Genomic DNA, 24466 nt, shown 5'->3' with positions numbered 1-24466 from the left:
CTGCCGGTTATTAGTTGTGTGCATTTATTTCTATTCTTGCATTGATGTCGGGCCGTCGTCTCCGGGTCGCCCTGCCCTGCCGGCATTAAATCCAGGCGCTGCCGCTGCTGAGTGCCCGGCTGCCGCACAGCTCGGCGGCTCGGACGCGCTGCTCCTGCTGGGACTCTTCCAGATCCGAGGCGATTAAGGCGGAAACATTTTCTCCACATTCATTTATCAGAAGGGAAATGGTGCACGTTGGGTGTTGCATTACGGGGGGAATCATCTGACTTTTTCTTTGTCAAAAGCGTGGCAGTGGTGAAAGTGCGGGATCTTAAAAGCGCCGAAGCAAAGGAAGGAGCTGGAGTGGCAACAGGTAACGTGCTTGTTACAGTGACGCTTTCTTTACAGGCGGCAGGGCTATAATGTAACCGCGTCCCGTCGACCATTAGTCTTATTAATAACAACACGATTCAGTTGCAACTGAATCCTTTAAAATGTGAATAATCTCCACATAGATGTGCTCCTGCACGGACTGTGCTTCAAATAATCTAATGATGTTGTGCAGCTGAACGTATTGCAGGGTCCCTGGCCATGTTTTTGAGGCAACTTCTAGTTCCTACAAAAGTACTGTAGGGATATATAGTAACAACTTCATTTGGCCCCATAGCGTATGGAGATGTGGAGCACAGACCAATGGCGGAAACGTCTTTATTTTCCTTGACGAGCTGGCTGTGTCGTAGTGTCGCAGATCTGCGCTCTCCGTATTGCCCGTATTACCGTTTAGTATGCAGATCTGCGACGCGTTTGCGCAGGGTGTTGAGTTATTAGTGTTGCACGCGTAAATGAGCGTGTGCGCATTACACAGGTTTATAACTGGATTAGTACTTGATTGCTGAGCAAATGATGGAGGTGGCCTCATCACAGCAACTTTGAAAAGTATCGCATATCATTGAAAGCGGTTCTGTAGAAAGTCCGTCCATGTGGGTGTCAGGACTGAGAAAAATGCTGTGAGTCAAGGATGGTCCAGGGATGGTGTCTGGTCAGTCTTCAGCTGTCTTGTAGCAACATGGAGATTTCATAAATCCTAACCCTGTTGGATGAAGCTGTTTCTGTTTTGCCCTAAAATTAGAGGAAAGTATTTTGTTCGTCCCGCTGATCACCTTTTCACCATTAGCCTGTGTGAAAATGCTGTAATTGGGACTAAGTTCAGATGTGTTGTGCAAGTGTGCGTTAGTCCTCATGCTGTGCGTTATCAGTGAAGTACACGCAAACGGTGCTATTGCTGCAATTGTTAATCAGCATGGGCGGAGGGGAGTTCTTCCACAAGAATACATTTCATTATGTCCTGCGACACAAAGTTAAGCAAAATAAATACAGGTCTTCTCTATTATTTCCATATGCTCTTGTACTCCTGCTCTTGATGGGTTTCATGTTCGCTTAGCCTCACTCATTCAGCAGAGCTCTTGTGGTGGGTTTATCTTCTTGCCTCTTCGGTTCAGTCCCTGGCCACCCAAGTCACTTCCAGTGTGCCACACCTGAGTTTCTTCCAGGGTGAACCGGTGAACCTGCGACCATGTCATGGTGGCTGTATGAGTTTAGGATCTTTGACCTGAGGTGAAGCATGCCAGTCACTCGTTTGCATTCCTGAAAGTTTCTGAACTATGTGGAATGGCCATAAGGTTTAATACAAAGTGAAACTAGTTATTTAAATGTCATATACAGTTCAGTTGTTTTAATGGGTACCAGGCATTGTTGCATCTCCAGTTTGTAGAAGGATAGTGTTTCACATTTGCATGTGGGAATGTTTGTATTTGAATGTATTCACTGTAATGACAATATTTGGTCATATGTGCTTCCAGCAGAAAGTACAGCCCTGTTTTACCTGTTCCCATTGGAGGTGGCAGTGTCTGAGAAACCTTTTTGCATACAATCCGTTTATGAATTAAATTTGCTCTCCAGGATATGTTAAATAATGCAGAAAGTAAGGTTTGGAAATATGTGTGATGGTCTTCTGTTTTATCATGCAGTTCATGTTTGGATGTGACTTCTCAACTATATTTCTCGTACAGATGGATAAATACTCCACACTCAAGTTATGTAGCAAGGTTATTTGGGTTTTTTTGTCCACAAGAGGAATGTAAACCCTTTGGTTGCTTCCTGGGGCCATGAGTTGTTGTCATGCACAGTTCAGTGTGCCTCTAGGACATGAAAACAAGGGCAATTTCTCTACTTATTTGGAAGCAAAGAAATCATAATTTTAAAGATCTGTGGATCAATAAATATGATTGACTGCCTCTTCGGATTTGCACCACTAGTACATCCTTGAGCAGCAGTTTGGAGTCGGCCATTTCACTCCTCGGACCTGGGATTACAGCATCTTGAACAGCTCGTCTGTGTTCTCCATTTAAAAAAAAATGCCCCAAGTAACATAAGCTGTTTCATTACCATAACTCATTATGGCAACCCTTGGGGCAAATCTATATTTTGTTAAATGATGTTTTAAAAAGGAAAGTTGATCCGTGGATGTTTGAGCTGGACGTTGCAGTGTTCGGGAGCTCTGAGATGAAGTGGAAAATGAGGTCCTTGCAGGAGCTAAAGAAACATTGTGTGCCTTTTTTGTGTGTGTCTGGCATACATTTGAGGGGAATGGGTGTGGAACAAGTGTCCCTTTGTTCCCGTGCCTACCGAGGGATTTCAGAGACAGTGAGCGTTCATGAGCTAGCTGTATTGAGCCGCAAAGGGCTCGGACAGAGGGTCCTTTTACCATGTCGGCATCGCGGAAGCTGCTATATGTGAGGAAGGGTTGGGGGGGGGTTGGGGACTCAGTCTTGCAAACTAAATGGCTCACTGGGGACACTGGCATTCCTGCTGGCATGGAAGAGCGTGAATGCTATTTTGTCTGTTTATTCTTCTGCCCATTTCTTTTAGAATAAACTAACTGTTCTAATAAATACAAATGTTTTATTTATTTTATTATAGATGATGTTTGTCTTCAGTTCATTGCAGGTACAGTAGATCTTGGGGGCGTTAAGGTTGAGTCTTGTTTGACACACAGTGCGTTTTGCTCCCACTGGTCACCACTGAAGTTACAGAAGCTGGTTTTTCCTGTCAGTTGTGCCCATTGAAACGTGCGTTAAAGTCTGTAATTAAGCCACCAAAACAAAATAATAATCCTATTGTAATAGAGTTCATCATTTTAAAGGAGTAAATCCCCGAAAGTGTTCTACAATAACGATGGAGCACATTTTCGTTTATGTATAGAAACGCACCTAGGAGGTCTATTGTTGGCGATGACTTGCAGCAGGAAGTTCCTTGTCGGACTATCAGGGGAGAACGGGAGAACTTTAAAACTCGTTTGCATAGGCTAATGCAGTTGTGAAACTAGTTTTGTAGCTGTGTCTCCGGTTGCGCGTGCTGCCGGAATACACTGGAATCCAGAACGGGGGCAGTGCGCTGTCTTCCCTCGGCCTGTGCTTTGGGAGGTTGTCCCAGGTTGGTGCCGACCAGGACCTCTGCTGAAGGGTTTGGTGGGCATTGGCAGGTTTATTGGAAGCTGGGTTTGCGGAGACGCCTGTAGAATAAGCCGGTCTCGCCCTAATTTGCAGCTGGGGCTGGCTGTTTCTGCAATGCCTGATTTAGATATTTTTCTTTATTGGGTGGACTAGAATTGGCGAGGCCTAACCTTCAGTTAATTGCACATATGCCAGCCAGTCGCACCGCCCAGCCGCCTATTTTAAGCGCACTGCTGCTTCAGTCATGCGAAGGTACCATGGCTCGAGTGAAAAATAGCCCGCTTGTTCTCTGTCTTGGGAACTGACGACTGGTCTCCCCTGGTTTCGTGTGTATCTTACAGCGGAGAGCTGTTTATAGACCTCTGTTCTTGCTCAGGTAGGACAGCCACCTCCTGCTGGAAGCTCCGTACTGTGAGAAGTATACAGCTTCTTGTACGAATGTGTATGTTTTGTATTTATCTTCCCCAAGACCGTATGACGGTTTTAATTGCCAAGAGTGCACTCTTATGGATTCAGTTTTATATCTGCTCCGCAGGCAGTAGTTATCTCTGGGAACATGTTATTTGAATGGTGAGCTGAAGTTGGAGACTCCCTGGTGTTGCACCTGCGTGTTTAAACCTGATAGGTGCTGGAATGCCTGACTGTGCTGTGTGTGATATCGCTGGCCACAGACACGCACTTCGCTGCTCTCACTCGTAACACAAGCGCTTCTGCTTTCTGGTGCTACAGGGACATGTATTACTTACAGCGCAACCTGAAGCTTTCTGCTTAACTATTGATATTCCTGACATTTTCCATGCTGTGATGTATATGCGTGTGTGTGTGTGTGTATATATAGATATCCATATATAGAGAGAGGTAGATATGGTTATGTATATAGATATAGATAGATATAATGTAGATGATATGCATTTTCTTTACTTTTTTCAAAGTGATGTGTGCATTATCTTTAGAAAGACATCTGCAGGGGCACTTTCAGGACAAAAAACAAAAGGCCGAAAGTGAAACCATATAATATTGAATGTGTTTTTGGTGTGACTGTCTCGGGGAGTTGCATAACTGTCTCTCCTGGGCTTGTCTGAACTCATCTCTACGTACATAGCACTTTTTTATTTCATCAAAGATGTCATTATTGAATGTCCCCTCCATCACCTACAACTTTTGTTTCTCTTGTAACCCTCATTGTATGTTTTTTGAATGAATTGTTCTGCATTGTTGTACAGATGTGGTGTTATGATCCCTCTCTCTTTGTAAATGACTGGGTGCACTCCTTTGCTGCAGGGACATTCTTGGTCTGCTCATGAGACGCGTGGTCTAGTTTTCTAGTTCCCTCATTAAGATTTTCCAAGGCTGCTCATACTTGTGGCATTTCACTGCCGAACCCAGAATCTGCCACCTCTCCGCTGTGCTGTGTATATTAACTGGGCCCTCTCTCGGCCCCTGGGCCCTGTTCAGAGGAACTGGTCGCGTCTGAGCTGAGCGTTCCTCCTTCACAGACTGTTTTACTCTGTTGCAGGAGCGGAAAACCGAGCCGGATCCATTTAGGGAAAATTTCCACTTCTTTCACTACAGCTGAGGTAAGTGGAACTGTTGAACCCCTTTCAAGATTTACTACTGCTTCACTACCTTCTAGTTTTAATGTATTTAGGTGTTTTATGTCTGAAAGTATTGTAGGTTTGTTAGATTTTGCACTGTGCAGAAGAGAGAGGGGAGGAAAGGCTTTGAATACAATTTTCAGATGCAGCCGTCTTGTATCTTGAGAGGACGGTCAATCGTTTCTCCTCGGCTGGCCGTGGGACGGTATAGGTTACCTCCGTGTCTGTTGCTGGCAGCAAAGTGTTTACAAAGTGGAAACCTGTTAACCACACGCAAACGCACGCACATCCTGGGGGATCACCGCCTAAAACCGAGACCAAGGTTCTCCTGCTCCGTGGAAGGTGGAAGACTGCTTACTTTAAAAAAAAAAAAAAAATTATCTTGCATAATATTGTTTAGTCTGGTCATCGAAAGGGGTCATTCATTCAAAATAGCGTGTGAATCGTTACTCTTGACTGCCACGTTTTCAAAGTGTCAGGTCTGCATCTCTCAATGTGTGTTTTAAGACCAAAGTCTGACATTCTTGCAAAGTCATCTTGTAGTTTTCCACCTTTCAATCCAGGCCAAAGAGGACAAAAGCTAAAATGATTCTTTGCCCATGAGATAAAGGAAATTTAACTTTTAAAGTTTTTGCTACAGACATTGTACAGACCAGTGCTCCGAGCTCAAGCCTGTGGATCAGAACCCGAGAATACTTTACAATTAAATTATGTTCCTTCATATTCCACCCAGCGAGTCTTGGGTAAGATACATAATCGTTTATTCCTTTCTATAAAAATAAAATCTGCAATTGCTGCTCAGTTCTAGCCAGAAGATAACCATGTGATCCCTGTCAAGCTCCAGGTTTTTCTCTGGCATGTTTACATTGAACGTGTGCTCAGCAATGTAAACACTGCCCTCAGAGGTACGCTCTATGCAATCATTAATACTACTCTTAAAACTTTCAAGTAATTGCGTACTTACATTAGTCTGATTGTAAATTTCACCAAGAAAAGTCACGGGAGCTTTTGGTATGTGGAGAAAGATGTTTGTTATGATGCTACCAATATAACCACATTGAATTAATAAAACACCTATAATTTGCAGCAAACTAATTTTAGTTAATCTATTTATGAATCGAAGGAAACGTATCTGCAGAAGACACGTTTTTAACATTAGTTTTGCTAAACGGATGAGTCAGTAGAGAAATGATTTTTCCAAAGTCTTGTTTACACTGACTGAGTTTGTGACGATAAGTTTCCACCACCATTATGCAATCTTTTGGCATCTGCACTGGACACAGCCATGGGACAGACGAGAGGGGGGAGCTGGGTTGTGATCTTGCTGCAGCTGTCTGAGCTTTTAGCTGTGGGGTTCGGTAATCATTCGCAGCCTGTTTTGGCTTTCCAATAAATGTTCGTGGTGGTGACTGGTGGTCTATATTTGAATTTATCCCAGTATACGCTGGTTCCCTGGCTGGTGGCCGCGCTGGGCATGGCTTTGTATAAACCAGATCCACATCCCGCCAGTCTTGTTTTTAAACCCACATCTAAGACTGGTAATAGTCCTATAATGACTTTCAAATGTGCTGCTATTTGACACACAGTCCATGCTGTGTACTGTATTGTTATGAGCCGTGAGCGCAACTTTCCCCTCCTGGTCAATGAAATGTCAGACACTGGCTTGATTATGAGCGTAGGGGTATGTTTTCCATTCTTCTTGGAACCCCTTTCACACGCAAAAGAATCTGTAATGTCGTCTGGGCTTGTCACACTTTTTAATATTTCTTAGCAGTTAAAAACGTTACACGATCACATTTACATACGATGACTAATTTATACAGCTGGGTATGTACTGGTGCAATCTAGGTACAGTCCCATGTTCTGTGGTGATTTTAGACCTAATTTTTAAAGAAAATTGAATGGAAACAGTCATGTTCATGCTTTATTTAATATATAAACAACACGGCAAAATAAATCCTAACCAGAATCAAACGGATGCAACGATAGGCCTCATATTCAGAGTTCTGGTTAGTTTATATACCACTGTTCCTGCCAGCACACTCCTACTCAAGAACAGGTCATTATCGGTCCCTTTTTAAATGGCTTTTGTTGTCTCCGGGAACTAAGGATTCAAGGGTCTTTTTCAAACATTTGTCCTGCATTTTAATTTGCACAGGCAGAAGATTTATACAATCTACCTAATTGTTCTTTGCGTGGCTTTGAGAATTTCTTTGCCTGCTTTTGGTGCTCATTTAACAATGAAATACCCATTGATGGCATTCTCATCTCGTTGATGTGGATGGTAACTGGAATGGAAGGGCCCTTGGGAGCTTCTGTAAAGATGTAAGCATTAAATAAGAGGATTTCCCTGCCGCGTCTAGACTGGCTACAGGATGTTAATAGCTTGCCTTAAAGCCACAGCTTTGTGTGCCTGTAGCCAGGGACCCACGCTAGCAGATAGCCCCAGCAGTCGGGCTCTATAGCTCTGTGTGGTGCGTGTTATTTGGCCAAGACAACCTGAAAACTGCCGTGACATGGGATTCGCTGTAAATATCTGAATTGCGCTCTGGGACGGTCAAGGTTAGTCTCGTCTTTCATTTTGTGGCTTTCAAGGGTACACTTTGTTCTGCTCTGATATAATGAATGATTTATTTTCCAGTGCTGCAGTTTTCTATTAGGATATAGTAGGAGAGAGAGAAAAGTAATTGTGTGCATCTCCAATAGCCTAATGTGTCTGTAAACCTGTTTTGGACGTCGTGAGATGCTTTTACTTTTATTTTTTCTTCCTTACAAATGGACATGCATCATCATTTCATCAAGTGATAAGTTTGAATCTGTCGGAAGCGCAGGGAAGTTCTGTAAGTGTTCCTGGGGCACACCCTGACTTTGCTCCTGGCGCAGCATACCTACCCAGTTGTGTCTCGTCTCTCCTGGGTGCAGCTGCCTCCCTACCGGGCTAACCTCCAGTGCCGGATTACACTTTGCTGACTACACACCTATCCCACTGTAAGCTGCTTGCTTTCCCTTTGTCAATGGTTTCCAGAGGATCGCTGTAATTGCCGATCCCATGCCTGTGTTTTTCAATATTGCATCTCCGCCCGTTTTTTTTCAGAGGTAAGAGTAGGAGGCGTCACACACCTTATTCGCTTGTTATTCACTGTTGGGTCTTGTTCCATGAAGTCTGAGTACCATCCCGTGCACCGCATCATGTGACTGCCATTCTCAGGAATGTACTTGCCTGACTACTTGGCCTGCAAAATGTAAATACCCAGTTTTACAGGGTTTTTGTTGTTGTTGTCATTTTGTTTTTTAAGTGGAGGAGATTACACCTAAATGCCTACTATTCCCACTTAGTTTTTAAGGATTTGTCTCCACCACAGACAAATACCTCACTCTCAAACAATTCCCCCGTTTCTTTGTTCTCGGTTTCATTTCTTGAATTCCTAAGCGTTTGGGCTGCAGGGTGCAGCTGCTGCCAGACGGTTCCCTCGTGGGAAGAGGCAGGCGATGACACGGCGCGCCCACTTTCTCACGGGCCTGACGATGGCAGAGTACTGTTCATCCTGTGATCTGCAAATGCCTTTTTTAAAAAGGTTCAATTCCTGTTGCTGCATAGGTGAAGGTCATTCAGTACAGTCTAAGCCTGAAGGCCATGGCTGTTTGTCCAGTGGTATTCAGTGCTTCATTCCTTCCTTCCTTCTCCTGCTCTCAAGAGCTGTGATGTCACCTCTATGAGATGTATTGTAGTGTAAGTCCTGCTATTTTGTTTGAGACATCTCTTACGGGCTTATTTTGCTTTGCACGTTAGACATGACATCATATTTCAAGCTTTCTCAGTCTGTAACTCAGCATCAAACCAAACCACTGAAAAAGTGCCCGGCACTCCTCCTAGAAGCCCGTAGCCTTTTGTGAACTGTTGGTTGGCTGCCTGTGTGGGGGGTTATGTTACTTGTACGGTTAGTTTCCAGGCACCCTTTCCATGCTGTGCGCTCTCTTCGGTGAAGGTTTGAGCTACTCAATTAGCAAAAGCAGGTCAAGCGAGTCATTTTTAGATGGCCCCTTCTTGGCACGTCTGTGAGAAATGCCCTACCCCACATACTTTCCTGCAACACTGTGCACTGTGTTGACGTGTGAAGCTGTGTCTTTGCTCAAGGCTTATTCATCTGGACCAATGAAACTGCCCTCAGTGATATGTGATCTCCTAATGAAAGATTGCCATGTAGTGCATTAAAAATACAGAAGCACTGCCCTGGGATTTGTATCGTCTCGAACCGCTAAAAGAATGTGAAGCCGGGCTGACGTCTCTACCCATGGAGGCCCAGAGGGAAGGGCTGTGCGGGGAGCCTGTGGATCAGAAGGAATTCCAACGTCCATTCAAAGTGGTTAACTTGCCTCTGACTAATAAGGTGATAAGCACACTTAATCGTTTTATAATCGTTGGGAGTGATTTGCTTTAACACCAGTACCTAGCCATAAAGCAGAAAGAGCCTGTACAAAATAAATATCCCTCTCTTCCCAGAGTTATTCCGTCTGTGGCAGGAAAAGGCACGAACAAAGACCTGACTGTCACATTTCGTGTCCGTGGCCATGTGCTACAGGGAGTACAATGAATTAGTAAAACGCCGCAGGGGATCGGGTTTATTTACATTCTGTGTATAAGGTAACGGGGCGAAGGTGGCTTCTGCTGGACTGGACTGTCAGGGGATTCGCCTTTATTCAATCAACGCTAGTTTGTAAAGATGGTAGCAAACAATGTTTCCACTGCTCGTTCCCGGGAAAACAGACACCAGGGATTATCTTGTATACCGTTTAGTTTTTGTGCGGGGAAACATTTTGAAGGTAGAACACGCTACACAGGCTATCAAACGTTTCCGCACACAGTAAGTCATGCGTGTAGCTGCCAGCCTCGGTGTTGTCAAACTTTAAATGAATATTATAAGTGGGCTTGACGAGAGGATATCTGTACCTGTAGCTTTGCTGTCGTGCCGCCCCACCCACGCGTCCAGACCCGTTTCTCTGTCAGCGAGCCTTCATTTGTCACAGGCGCTGAGAAGGGAGCACTGGCTTTCCTGCAGGGAGCAAGGCTTTCTGGGTGAGTTTAGATACTGATAATGTGGAGATAATTCAGCACAATATCTCAGGAAAACCTTGAACGTTGTGCTCTGTCAAAGCTCTCAAAGTGTGTGGGACAAAACTGGATGGCAGTGCTGTAGTTGCAGAAGACACAACAAGAAAACGAAACAGCTGGAGCCCTAGAAAAGAAACATATGTTTTAAATGTTTATACAAAAAAAATGTAAGGCTGCAGTTTGTAATTTATTACTGGGGGAGGACCCACTAAGTTCTGATCAGATATGTCAGTCCCCCAGGTGAGTCTAGGGTCTATAAAGTCGTCTGCTTTTAATGAGCTAGTGGCTTGATGTTCTGAAGTTGGCAAAAACACTGCAAGTAACCTTTGATGCAGTTATATAATCTTTGCCATCTTCATTTTGTACATTCAATTAAAGTGTGCTGATGCTTCGTAAATAAACTATTTTTTAAAACATTGCCAGGACTCCTTCAGTAAAATCTACACCAAATGGCCACCAAAGTTAAAAAGCCGGCGGAGCAGTGGTAATGTCTGTGCTAGGCTCTCGATCATTTCCTCTGCGGTGCTTCTGCTGCCTAATTGTACAGCCCGACTCCTGAGGAAAGCGCGTTGATAACCGTATGAGAACGCTGGCAACGCCTCTGTTGTGAGCCGCGCCGCAGACTCCGCGTGACTCATGTCTGCAGTGTTGACACAGTCGACGCACACAGTGATGTTTTTTTCGGTGTCGCCTAGTTTTCCAGAAAGCCGCCAACATTCCGTGCTGCGGGGAAGACCCCACGATGTCGTACGACGGCGACCTGAGGGACATCGGGAGCAGTGACAGCTTCTGGGAGGTGAGTGAGGGGCTGTGGACTCGGGGCTGAAGGGTCAGGGGTTCACATCGCATGTTAAGCTGTGGTAACCCCTAGCAAGTTACTTCACTTCGATACAAACTCATCTGCATTGGTAAAGGGGGAAAAAGCTTTGGCCAGAGACTTAATAAGGTAAGCTGTTAACAGCCAGCGTTTCTACAGCCTTAACAGGGAGGCCTCGCAACTTGGGTGTGCTCCAAAGTGCTCAGAGAGGTTCTGCACTTGGCATATTAAAACGCCACTCTGTTAACATTTGCATAAACGGACACGATACGCCCTGCCTCCAGTCGGGTGGGTTTTAATCCGGCCCCTTTTCCTTGCAGGGCTCTCCCATCAGTTCTTGGTATTCATTTTCCTGAAATTGAAATAGACACTCGTGTGTAACCAAATCCACCCCTGATAAGCATTTTCAGTGCTATAGAAATATCCATGTTCTAATGTATCATTTTTATATTTACTTTTAAAGTGTAACTGGGGAAAAAAGATTACTTATCTGACCTTGCATTTGTTTAGTTTCTCATACTAAATGAGTGTTGTTTGTATGTTGTTTCATGTTTGCTAATCTATGCATTTCATGGATTTTTGTGCTTCTCAGCCTGAAGTACAGTACCTGTAAAACATTTCCAGCTGAGCGTCTGAGGTAGATGTCCGTAAGGGGGGTGTTTCCCGGCTCTGTGTTTAAAAAGCTCTGACTCAATTTCATCTCCTGCTTCCTTGCACCATCAGCCGGGGCATTACAAGAGGACGGTGAAGCGCATTGATGACGGCCACAAGCTGTGCAGTGAGCTGATCGCCTGCTTTCAGGAGCGAGCGAAAATAGAGAAGAGCTACTCCCAGCAGCTGACGGACTGGTCCAAAAAGTGGAGGAGCGTGGTGGAGAAAGGTGAGCCGTGGAGACCGAGGTGCAGGTTTTTAAAGCCCGTTCAAATGAACTGATTGGATCCAACCGAAATCTGTGAGATACTTTGAGATTGTGTTTGCGAGGCGCTGTGTGTCCATGCAGTCTTGTGATCAGCATGTGGCTGGAGGTGCTGTCACAATGAATTGGAAACCAGTGTCGCTTCAGACTCACTCCCAGCAGGGCAAGGTGGAGTATGTGAGGCTCAAGGCCGACTCTATTAGGAGTGTGTGATAATCATCAGTGCAGGACAGAAGAAGGTGGTTAGGAAGGACACCTATGACACGTGAGATTTCATCTTCACGTTACAAACCAGGAAGGTAGATTTGATCAAAATCAAATGATTGTCTTCATAACGGAAACAAAGTGTTGCTGTTTCAGGGCCCCAGTACGGCACGCTGGAAAAGGCCTGGCACGCCTTCATGAACGCCGCCGACCGGCTGGGTGAGATCCACTTGGAACTGAGGAACAACCTAGGCATAGATGACAGCGAGAAGGTGCGCAACTGGCAGAAAGATGCCTTCCACAAGCAAATGATCGGGGGCTTCAAGGAGACCAAGGAGGCTGAGGATGGTTTTCGCAAAGCACAGAAGCCATGGGTCAAGAAACTGAAAGAGGTGAGTCTCCTTGAAACGTTACGGAGCATTAAACATCGCGTTTAATCCCCTCTAACCTTTAAGCGATGTGTCCGAATGCTTTGCCGCTTGATTCACGTGGCCGGTCTCCCCCTCCCAGGTGGAGTCGGCCAAGAAGAGCTACCACGCGGCACGTAAGGAGGAGCGCACGGCCGCCACGCGGGAGACCCACGCCAAGGCGGACGCCTCCGTGTCGCAGGAGCAGGTCCGCAAGCTGCAGGAGCGCGTGGAGAAGTGCAGCCAGGAGGCCGAGAAGGTGGGCTGGCAGGAAGGCTGGGGGGCCGCCCCTCTGACTCGCAGTTCTCTGCTCAGGTGTTTTCACAGTGATCCAAACGGGGAAACCACTTCGCCAAGGGGTCCTAATGCTCACGCTGTTAAAGCGGTTTATCGATTTTCCTGTTTTTGATTCACTTTGGGTTGTCGATCGAGCAGAGAATGCTATGGAGGGGTCTTCTTGCGGTGTTAAATACTGTTCATGATTTGCTTAATTACACTAACAAGGCAGTTAATTCAGCATTTTGATTCAGTTTCAGCTTGGATGGATAGATCAGAGCACCGATATTATCGGCCGATATTGGCCCGTTACAGAAATATCGGTATCGGCACATATTCCTCCGACAACACACCGATACATTTTCTCAAACTATTGGCTAAATATTTTTTCAAATTACCATAAAATTCTTTCAGACTTCTGACAAAAAGTAAATACATGTTACATACAATTATTATATTGATTTACTTAATTTATTTAAAAATATTTTTTTTTTTGCTGAAGATGTCTCTAAATGACGAGCAAGTTCAGATCAGATCACAGAGATCAATCTAAAGGAAATGAGTGAAAAAAGCACCTCCCAGACAATGTTGGATAAAACTGAAACTATACACGATGTTTTCAAATCCTACATCGTGTTTTGGCTGTGATTCGTATTGCAATACTTTTTTACAGGTGCCTTAAATAAGTTACTTTAGAGGCCATTTTTAAATGAATTCATAAAAAAAAAAAAAAAAAAAAAAAGTAGAAAATAGAGAAGCTGTGCGTCCTGCACTATAAGTTTAACTTGTCACTTTTGGATCGGCAGTATTGAGCACTGAGGAGGACTTGAAAAATGCTAATATAAGCCAGGCCAGCACTTAACACTATCTTATTTGCTCTAATGTATAGAACATGCATATTTTTATTTATTTTTTCCTTTGTCCCTTATTCTAATGTACTTGATTTGTTTTTGCAATGTAAAAATCCTACATGTCGCAATTTCTATAAGAGCCAAAGTTGAGGGATCTGTTTGAGGGATGTCTGTTTTGCATGCTATCAAAAAAATGTATCAATATTGGCAGATATATCGGTAATCGGGAGATTTTGCTCCCCAATTATCGTTATCGGACCCAAAACACCTGTATCGGTCGGGCTCTAGTAGTGATGGTAGTAAAGTGGATTTGGGGAAGTTGCATATAGCTGGTTTACTATGGTAAACATACAGAAAATACTTATTACTATTTATTTATTACTTATTATTTCTTGTGAAACCTGGGGTAAGGGTGTCCAAGAAACCTTTTCAAAGCGTTGCAAAGGGAAGTAGATACAATAAGTGCAAAATCCTCAGTAAACCCACATTAAAGAGAGTGTAAATATCCAACGGTATATTTCCCAGTTTTAAACTCTCCCAGAATGCCCACGGCTCATGGGCCCGTGAATTGAGCGCGAGACCCCGAGGTTAACGTGCCGCCTGTGCTGCAGGCCAAGGAGCGCTACGAGAAGGCCCTGGACGAGCTGAACCGCTGCAACCCACGCTACATGGAGGACATGGAGCAGGTGTTCGAGATCACACAGGAGGCCGAGAAGAAACGGCTCTGCTTCTTCAAGGAGGTCCTGCTGGATATCCACAAGCACCTGGACCTCTCCAGCATGGACAGGTAGCCCTAGCAGCCCATGTCTGTGCGCCGTGCCGGCATCGCACTCTGTACGACTCTGTGGCAGTTTGGCCCCGGCCTTCTGTGTTGCATTGTGGGAGGTTTTGAAGTTTCTGCACCTGGAACCACCCCCAGGTTGTTGTCGCACTTTTGAACCACCCTTTAGCAGCGCATACCTCAGATAAGGCCGTACAAAGCCTCGAGCCAGGCAGCCTTCTCACGTCTGTTAATTTTTTACTTTTAAATCAATGTGTTTGTTTTGTAGTTTTTTTTACAGAACAATACAAAATGACAGGATTTTCGCATTGTCAGCTGTAAAAATGTACACATAGCCACCCCCCCTTAGTTTTAGAGGATGTAAAGATCTAAACGATTGCTTTGCAGACCGTGTGCTTTTGAAGTCAATGTTTAACTGTTTTTATGGACCATTAACTTGACCCCCTGCCCCCTTTTAAAATCAGGAGAATGTGGTGAAATCTGTGTTTCAGTTCAGTCTGTTACTGAACTGTAGGTAATAGGGATGATGCATTAGTCTAGCTTCAGAAGGGAGCTTGCAACTCCCAGGAACTACATTTTTAAATATCTGTGCTTGATAGGGAGAGAGAGACTATCAAAACTTATCTCCCGTTTTAATGTTTGTTTTTATGGTCAGCAAAGCATATGAATTGTTATTTGTTTTGTGTGCCAAGGGTGTGCCGGTCTGTTTTAGGAATTTACTGCCCGTGTGATTTATGAACAAATACGCCCCGCTCTCCTCTGTGAGTGGCATTCGAATCCATGAGAGTGTAATCAAGGAGAATAAAATGACACCGAAAGATGGGAAAACTGATAAAAACACGTGAATGATCTGTGAGGGGAAGAAAAATAAGCCTATGTAGTAAAGAAACATTTTGGTAATTAAAAATAACGCTAAGACGCAGAAGAAGAGATGGCAGTGCCTGGTAACTTTGGATGGGGTGCGGGGGTGGTTCCTAATTTGTGTAATGAAGGAAAATATTACTCGGCTAAGATTTAATCCCACAATGCTTCAGGATGGCACATGCTCGGCCTGTTTGAAATGGTTGTACAGAAATAGAAATGTTTTCTGGGTTTCAGCTTCAGAAGTCTCTATCGAGATCTGGGTCAGACCATTTCCTCCGCGAATGACCAGGAGGATTTGAGATGGTGGAGAAACACCCACGGCCCTGGCATGATCATGAACTGGCCACAGTTTGAGGTAAAATAAAATAAATCTGTGTTTTTGTGGTTTTGTTAATGATGATTTTTGTATGGTTTGACTTTCTTGGCTTGCAGGTTGAGTTGAATTCCAGTTTGGGGGGTCGATGAATAGCCCCCTGTCTGGAGAGGCGCTGTGTGGGTTCAGGAATGCGGTCACAATCCATGCACCGCCAGATCTCTCCGGCCACCCCCTGCTTTCTGTCAAATCTCTAAAGACTGCCGACCAAACTAATCTGATTTTCCTTCCTCTCAGTGGGAAGGCGTCTGTAGCGGCAACTTTAAAAGCGGTCACGTGCTTTAGTACTTCAGTGCCCGTGCAATAACACGTCCGCAGCAGTTTAGTATTATGGTTCTAAAGCCAGGTTTGAGTGTCTGCCTCGGACAACCCATCCTAGATTGTCGTTGGAGTCCTGGGTTTTACTGTCGATCAACCGATGACACTCGGAGACCCAAACCTGGCAGATCGGGTGCTGCTGAAATCATGCCCATCGTCACTCTGTAACTGGCAGCGTGTTTTGGCCCCGTTAGGAGTGGTCCCCCGAAGCGACTCGCTCCATCAGCCGGAGGGACAGGAACAGCCGAGCGGAGGACGTTGTAACCCTGACCAACATTGTCCCCGCAGCAGGAGAGATGGCCTACACCCCCCAGGAACTCAACAGGTAACCGAACGGGAGCGAAAGCAGCCCCTCAAGAGTCGCGTTTAGTAGCCACGATACGATTGTCCTGTTATTTGTATTCATATTATCTGCAAGTGTGCGCAGTGCGTGTGTCTTTTCTCTCGTGTTTACCTCCGGCACAGTTCAAACCCCAGATGAGAAATTTCCATCCAATGTATTAGAGGCGTGAGTCCATAGAGGCCTAGATGTGACCGTGGGTCCATGGCTACCTGAAGTGAACCTTCACTCTCGCTCCACCCTGCTTAAACACTTAATTGTTCACAGTATCATATCGGTAAACTGCAGTTGAACACCTAGGGTTGAATCATTTGAGCTAATAAACGTTGAGGTCGCTTAACTAAGGTCAGTTAATAAAATCATTTAATTAAGCAACTCTCCACAAGTAGGTGCAAATTAGTTTTCAAGGATAGCTGTTAGAGAGACAGTTATGTATGAGGTACACTTTAGACCAGTAACAGGCCTTCACTCTGTGGGAGAGTATTTATTTAAATGTAGTGTTAATGACAATTAGTGTTATTGTGCCTCTTTAACCTTAGAAAGAATATTTAATGTATTTCATGGCTTCATATCTTTCAGAAATATAAAATTGAGATATTGTCGGTAATAGGCAGAAATGTCCCTTTGTACAAGCCTTCAATCTCAATGTTTAACCTGTTTCTCCCCCACAGCCATTGTTTGCTCACTGTGATTTCATTTCACAGAAAACCATTGTACCCTCGGGATATAACTTCCTGTTTCCTTGAGCAAAAAGATTATTAATTATTCATTTTTGCTCCAGACTCCAGTTTAGGTGACAGTACAGCAATACAGGGACGCATCAGTTTACAGTGTTTACACCGGCAAGAAAAGTCCAGCGGAAAAGTCCATTCGGAAATCTGATTTCCCAAAATGAAATGCAGTTTCAAAAGATGTAACGGAATATTACAAACCTCAATTTTCAGAAACCACCACCTAGAAATTTAGATTATATTCTGAAAACAAACTTTATTTAAATCATTTAACCCCCTGTAAAAGCACATGTATTCTGATACTAAACTGCACGTGTGCAAACTGATATTAATTTCTACTCCACGTACTACCTTGTTTGCTCAAGTGCACTAACCTTTGGAACTGGGCATGAAAACTCGGTGAATGAGAGTTTTATGCAACACCAAGATCTCCGCTCAGAAAGAGACCTTTTTTTAAAGGGGATTTGTCTAAATTAACTGTTTTAAATCCACAGGTCAAATAGAGAGGATGACCACTATGAGAGCATTTCTGATCTGCCCGATCCAACGTTCGTAAATATCTTGACATTCTCGTCTTTCAACTAATATCTCTCGCCTAACACTAGGACACAGAAATAATCCTGACTGGGTCACCTGGGGAGCATGTTTCTAGACTAGTTCTCGTTCTTTCACCTTTATGTCCTGCAGTAGCTTCCTCTCCAGCACGCATTTTTAATCCTAAAATTACTGTTCACTCGTCTATCTGTAATTTGAATCAGTTGTGTTCGACCAGTATTTGGGCTTTTATTTCCAGATTTTTCTACACTACTTTACGTTTTCCTCACAAAATTAACTTTTTCTTCATGTTCTCGCACCTGCTCTCGGAAGGTCCTGGTTTTCTGCATTTTGATTGATTAATGTCATTACTGTGGATTTAAAGTGTGCAGCTGTATAGGAACAACAGTAAAGAGATGGATCAGCTTAGATATCCAAAAGTATATATATTTTTACTTTTGCTTTAAAGTCTAATGGTTTCTGTGTGCATTTATTCACTATTTTGACCGCTGGTGTCCTGTTAGTGTTACAGAAGTGTGGCGCTGTCAAACAGGCTACAGCTGTCATGTATCAGAAGTATATTCGTGCACACATACATGACCACCTTGTGGGGGGGAAAAGTAAATAAAAAGGTTCCAACAGTTTACATTAATCAGATTCAAAAGTAATACAGCCACATATTCTAAGACATATTAACCCTTTCATATGCATTTCCAATGTGAAGATCATATTAATGAATAGAAAAGGCACCCCCCCCACCCAAATCAGCTTTTCCAACAGTTTAAAAACTATATACAATTTCTCCTTTAAAAAAAAAGTGCTTGATTGTTAAGACTTTCATTATATTTTCCTGGACCAAGATGATTGAGATGATTGTTAAATCAGATTGAATTGAAGCACCAAAGCGATATGCTGTAAATATATTCAGCAAAATCTTTTTTGTTTTCCCTTACTGTCTTTCAGGACGATGTGATTTATATGGCACTTCATTTTTGCTTTTTCAACATCATGGTGTATTGCTAAATGTGCATGTGTGTGTTGTGTGCCTGTGTGTGTGTGTTGTGTGTGTTTTTTTTAATAGAAGTGGCAAAGATTACTCCTCAGACTGGTCCGACGAAGAAAGCCCCAAAAAATACATTGCTGCCAACGGTGTGGAGGAGGGCGTCAAGGTACCAGGAGTGCGGGTTAAAGCATTGTATGATTACATGGGGCAGGAGGCCGATGAGCTGAGCTTTAAAGCAGGTATTAAACCCACTAATGCTTATTAATGCCACCGAGAGACACCACTGTGCATGATAACTACAGTAACTGTTGTTTGCATGATCTGTCACCGTGCAGGGGTATGTAGATAGTGGTCATTCATGTGACATTTGCATGTACCCTGCACTGGTTGGTATGTTGTGAGAAGGTGACAAAATGAAACCTCTAACGTAAACGCTGGACGTGTTGCTGTACAAACCAAGAGCCATCAAGAAAAGGGGTCGCGTCAAAGCGTTTTTTAAGAGAGGTTTGAATTTTCATTTAAAACGTTGCTTTTGTTTATAGCCGTACATTTTATGTCTGATCAGTTCTGCCATTGCTTAGAACGGTTTTGTTAAACAGTCCTGGAGAGATGCGGTGGTTTATAGGTTCTCTGCCCTTCAATAAGACTCGACGATTTGGGATGTGACCAAGAATTTTGGAAATGAGAAATGAATGTTAAATGTATGAATCATAGCAGCATCGTACAACTCAACATCAGGACCAGCTCGAGTTTTGGGCTGGAAGTAAGCTCTATTTTAAAGATTATAAAGGGGTTGGAAGGGTGGGCGTGTTGGACAAAACCTTATTTTAAGTAAGTGCGTCTTAGGCTGAATAAAGTTGGGAAATACTGTTCGGAAATCACAAGCCATGCATTTTACAAATCTATTCTGGTTTGTCAGTTTTTTCTTCATTAGAGGACAGTGTTTCTCAGCAACAGCCTAATGCGTTTGCTGTATGCAAACAGATGTATGAAGAAATCCATTTGGAGAAAATGGAGAATGCGTGCAGACACGGCCTTCATACACATTAGGTCTTCTGCATGCGATCTGCTTTTTATAGAAGGAGTGGCTGTTTTTCTAATGCAGATAACCTATCTTTTTAATTGCTGTTTATACCTCTTTATGACCCCTCGACAATCATACAATAATGGGCTCGGCACACTTATTTATTCAGAGCTTATTAAAGTTAGATTTTTATAGCAAGGAACTGATATGGGCAGAATGCTAGTATATATTGGTTCTCTGAATCTGTGGAATGTTGTTAATGAATACTCTGAAATAGTGTTTATTATTTTTCAACGGCTCTGTTTGATATGCAGTGTCATCCCAGATAAGGGGGTATATGTGATCCGTATGTAGTTTCCAAATCGTCATCACAGGAAAAACGAAATGTCCCTGAAGGTAAGTAGAGCAGATTCGTTGAGGTGTTTCTGAAAGAGGACAATATGACTCCATACCAGTCCAAATCCTGAGTAGTACTCCAGTGACCCAGGATTTATGAGCTTATCTTGTCTTTATTGTACAGCTTGTCGTTTGATTACAATCCATTTAATAACTTGGATTCAAAGTTATTGGGGGGGGGGGAAATCAGTATTGGACTAAGTAATACATTAGCCCTGATCTTCCAGAAACCGAAACAGGAAAAAATAGAGCTTAAATGGCTCGGGAAATTCCTTTACTGACCGTGGCTGGATGGCAATGCATGGGATCAGAGGGTCTTGTGGCTCCTCTTTTTGTATCCATAGGTTTGGAGGCACACAACCCTTTCACATTGGCTGTCTCTCCAGCAGATGATCGCTTGGTCAGTGGTCAGTGGTCACTGTGGGAGAATAGGACGGTTCAGTCCACCATGATTGTGTATCAATGAGCCTGTATTCATTCATTTGTATTTTCTCTGATTGAAAATGCCAAAGATGACCCCTGCCACTGGTGGTCGTGGATGCAGATTCAGTTTGTCCTTCTGTCCTCTTCTCCAGGGGAAGAACTGTTGAAGATGGGGGAGGAGGACGAGCAGGGCTGGTGTAAAGGCCAGCTGGACAATGGACAAGTTGGACTGTACCCTGCTAACTACGTTGAAGTCGTTGCGTCGTGATGACCGTTCCCCTTGTCTGGAGCCATTTACACGGAGGTCAATTGAAGAGCGGATGATTGATCCTCCAGAGGCTGAGAACATCTCCACGCCCAACCCTGACGCCCGGTGCCGGCCGTGTGGCGGAGGGGAGGATTTTCTGTGAATTTCAAGTGAAATAGGTTTTATTTTTTTATACAAGACAAGACTACTGTTCACAACGAGGATGCCTTGCGGACGAAATCCTATCTGCTGGGGTGGATCCTCGCTCTCTGTTAGAGATGGTTCGAGGATCAGTGCCTTGGGATGATCCCAGTACTGCTGGGACCGATGCATTTTCCCATACAGAATATTTCCCATTCTACACTACACTACACCGGCACTTTCAGGGTGTGGAGGCCTGGACACAGCCCTGGGGGAATCCATAGCACAGATAGCTTAGCTACCAGATCATTCAAAACCACACGTGTAATGTATACCACCTTTTATATATATATTTATCTAATATATATATATACAGGTCCCAGCTTGACATTTCGTGCCTATTTAAAGTATAAGCTGCAGGTTTTTTTTAAACGCTGATTTAAAAAAGGATTATTTATTGGCAGATTTAGAAAACGTTCATTTTCAGGTTGTTCAGCATTACATCAAATTTGTGAGGGGGGGCTTATTAAAGATTTGCAGAAATGTGTAAATGATTATTTTAATGATTTATTTTTTTCCTAACACATTTTATAGAAATATAGATTTGCTTAAAAACATTGAGAGACTGGTGTGCTGCGATTAGACGCTGGTGAAATAATTAACCTTGGATTAGAGAGGAGAGGTTGGCTGGCAGGCAGCCAGCGAGGCGTGTTTACTGGGCACCTTATCGGCAGGTGCCCCCAAGGGGTCTTTTGTTATTGTTTTTACAGAGATTCCAGTTTGATCTTTTTATATGCGTTGTGGGTTTATTCCCATGTAGTTTTGAATTGGTTCGAAGGGATTTATCACTGTACTCTTAGCAAGTTGTGCTTTTAAAGACAAAACTAAGGAGCCCCCATATAGCTTGTTATTCGCAGTGCTTTTTATAATTCTGCAAACAGGATTGTGATGTATGTGGGGTATTTCAAATACCAGGATACATTGGCCCGGCTCTTCTAGTTTGCTTGAATTGTGTATTTTTGTTTCATTTGTGCTTCCAAGCATTATTTTCTTTATTTGTCTTTAGGATCTCAGTATAACCAGGTGACTGACTAATTCAGTTGGTTAAACACTAAACGGACTAAAATGGGGCAGTTTGAGTTACGTGACCTGAGAGGGTTAATCCACTGAAACGTTTTGAAATCTGACGGGAATACGCAGATCTGTGTTTGCAGGAGTTGGGCTTCTGCTAAAGTCGCCACACCGATGTCTCCATCCTACTGTAAACCTGGCAATATACACCGCCCTGCTGTAACCTCCTTTGAGCTAATCTTTGTAAAAAAAAAAATATATATATATATATGTATGAAATAAACAAATTAGAATTAAGCAGGTTTTCAGAATTTTTCTTGTCTTTGGATTATAATCTTCCAGTGCCAATGCAACTTGGCTTCTGTGTTATTAAGTACAGACCTGGGACTTAAATTATTTCCTACTTCCTTTGGACCAGAACAGTCATGGGAGAGAAGAGAGAAGGAAATCGTCGGCTGCTCTTTGTCTTTGCCTTCAATAAAGTGTTTTAATTGTATAGTTCCAGTAGCCAAATTGGAGAATTCGATTTTGTTACTGGTTTAGACTGCACCAAATCCTGTTCCTAGTTTTCCAGGTTAAATGGAGTTGCTAGGACACAACAAACTGTCTGAAATACATCACGGCAACATTTGCGATTCTTAAGATTACAATCATTGTATTTAACCCATAAATTCATAACCCTGACATATTTGTATACCTACATACTGACTGAGCTGCAGTTGCTTGTGTTATTAAATCTCATGATCCTAAAATCTCTATTAAACATGACATTATTACTTGTAGACTAGTATATGCAAGAACAGTCCGTGTAAAAGACTGCCAGAGTTGTGTTGATTTATGGGCTTGGAGAAGTACCACTGCACATTTTGATGATCAACTCAATGTTTGCATTCATCATTATTGGAAACCTTTTCAGAAAATGTAAACCTCAAGCTGCCGGTCTGCTGAAGTAAGGACTTGGGCAAAGGCAAGAAAGAAGACCTTTATCCAAACACCCTCGCTGTAACGCGCCAAGCTGCCAAGTTGGGAGAATTTATAGAAAAATTTAACTTGACTGTGTTTGGCGTCCTGCGCTGTGGATAAAGGAGGTTTTTGTATTCGGGGTGTCTCGTGGTCTGGCACAAATCATTAAAGAATAAGCATAATGTTACAAATACTTGAATGTGTCGTTGATTTACAGGGTTGGGGACTTTCACACTAAGGAATGACACACCCACTGTCAGTGGTTTGAGTTAATATTAGTTATTTAATATAAACTGGCATAATTTATTTGGATTTGTTTTTTTCCCAGTTAATTTTGTTCAGTAGCTCAGATCTTCCTTTCTGGGTTAAAACAAATGGGGAGCCTTCTGTTTAAAACATGGAAGGTAATCTATGCTATGAAATATATAAATACTAATGGAACAGTATTGCAGTTTTCAGATGTTGCAATATCTTGTTTCAGCACCTCCGCAGAAACCATATAAAAGTTGAATTATTTAGACACTAATTGTAGTCTTGGTAAGGATTACTTAGGTCTGATTGGCTGATTTACCATTTTAGTTTCTAGTAACAAAAACAAGTTCATACGTTGTGGTGTGCAAATTAAACCGATCACGATTTATTAAGCAGCAGCGCCACTTAGTGCTTCAAGAAATGTGTGTGAATTATTTCAATTAGTGATCAGCGGTTTCATACATTTTCCTGAATCAATTAATTTGATTTTCTTTAGTCTATCAAAACGATTTAAAAGATTAAATCTTTTGTTTGACTGATTCACTGAAATTTAGGGATAGACTCAAAGGATTCTGAATTGATTATGGACAGGGTGGAAGTATTCCCTTCTTATACACTGAACAAAACATACAACAATTTCAAAGATTTTACTGATTTACATTTCATATAAGGAATTTAAATAAATGATGTCAGCCCTAATCTATGGATTTCCAGTCTCAAATTATGAGGGAGCGTGTGATTGGCTGCTGACTAGGGATGTCCACCAGAGCTGCAGTTGGGTCCAGACCCTGGTGAGGACGACGAGTAGCAGATGAGTTTCTCCGAGACGCTTTCTGACCGTCTGTGCAGTTCTTCAGTTGGCGGCTGGTCTCAGATGATCCCACAGGTGGAGAAGTCGGACGTGGAGTCCTGGGCTGGCCTGGTACACGTGGTCTGTGGTTGGACGTTCTGCCAGATTCTCTAAAACAACGTTGTAGGCGGCTTATGGTAGAGAAATGGGCATTAGGTTCTCAGGCAACAGCTCTGGTGGACATTCCTGCAGTCAGCAGGCCAATCGCACACTCCCAGAAAACCTGTGACGAACCTGCACAGTGGCCTTGTCCCCAGCACAAGGTGCACCTGTGTAACGACCGTACTGTTTAACCAGCTTCTATATACGCCACACCTGCCAGGTGGATGGATTATTTTGGCAGAGGATAAATGCTCACTAACAGGGATGTCAACAAATGTCTGCACAAAATTTTAGAGAAGTAAGTTTTTAGTGCAAGTGTAACATTTCTGGGATCTTTCATTTTCAGCTCATGAAACACGGGACCAACACTTTACATGTTCCGT

At 43.2% G+C, this 24466-nt stretch overlaps 1 protein-coding gene across 8 annotated transcripts; it reads left to right on the top strand.

The window, feature by feature from the left end:
- Positions 1–219: 219 nt before the first annotated feature.
- Positions 220–22213, top strand: pacsin3 (protein kinase C and casein kinase substrate in neurons 3). Of its 8 annotated transcripts, none has more exons than XM_066700606.1 (12): positions 220–355; positions 5011–5071; positions 10895–10995; positions 11740–11896; positions 12293–12528; positions 12647–12802; positions 14282–14457; positions 15550–15670; positions 16201–16331; positions 17572–17625; positions 18693–18853; positions 20610–22213. In XM_066700606.1, exons 3-12 carry the CDS (start codon positions 10942–10944, stop codon positions 20723–20725), a joined length of 1362 nt encoding a protein of 453 aa, XP_066556703.1. In that variant the 5' UTR covers positions 220–355; positions 5011–5071; positions 10895–10941; the 3' UTR covers positions 20726–22213. The 8 variants fall into 8 exon arrangements, with proteins under 8 accessions (XP_066556703.1, XP_066556706.1, XP_066556704.1 ...); XM_066700607.1 differs by lacking the exon at positions 220–355 and adding an exon at positions 3737–3870; XM_066700609.1 differs by lacking the exon at positions 5011–5071 and having other exon boundaries at positions 233–355.
- Positions 22214–24466: the final 2253 nt, after the last annotated feature.

Source organism: Amia ocellicauda, chromosome 4 (genome assembly GCF_036373705.1).
Source record: "Amia ocellicauda isolate fAmiCal2 chromosome 4, fAmiCal2.hap1, whole genome shotgun sequence".
Lineage (NCBI taxonomy): Eukaryota > Metazoa > Chordata > Actinopteri > Amiiformes > Amiidae > Amia > Amia ocellicauda.
The sequence above is the reverse complement of the archived record's forward strand: the minus strand, read 5'-3'. Positions and strand labels throughout refer to the sequence as shown.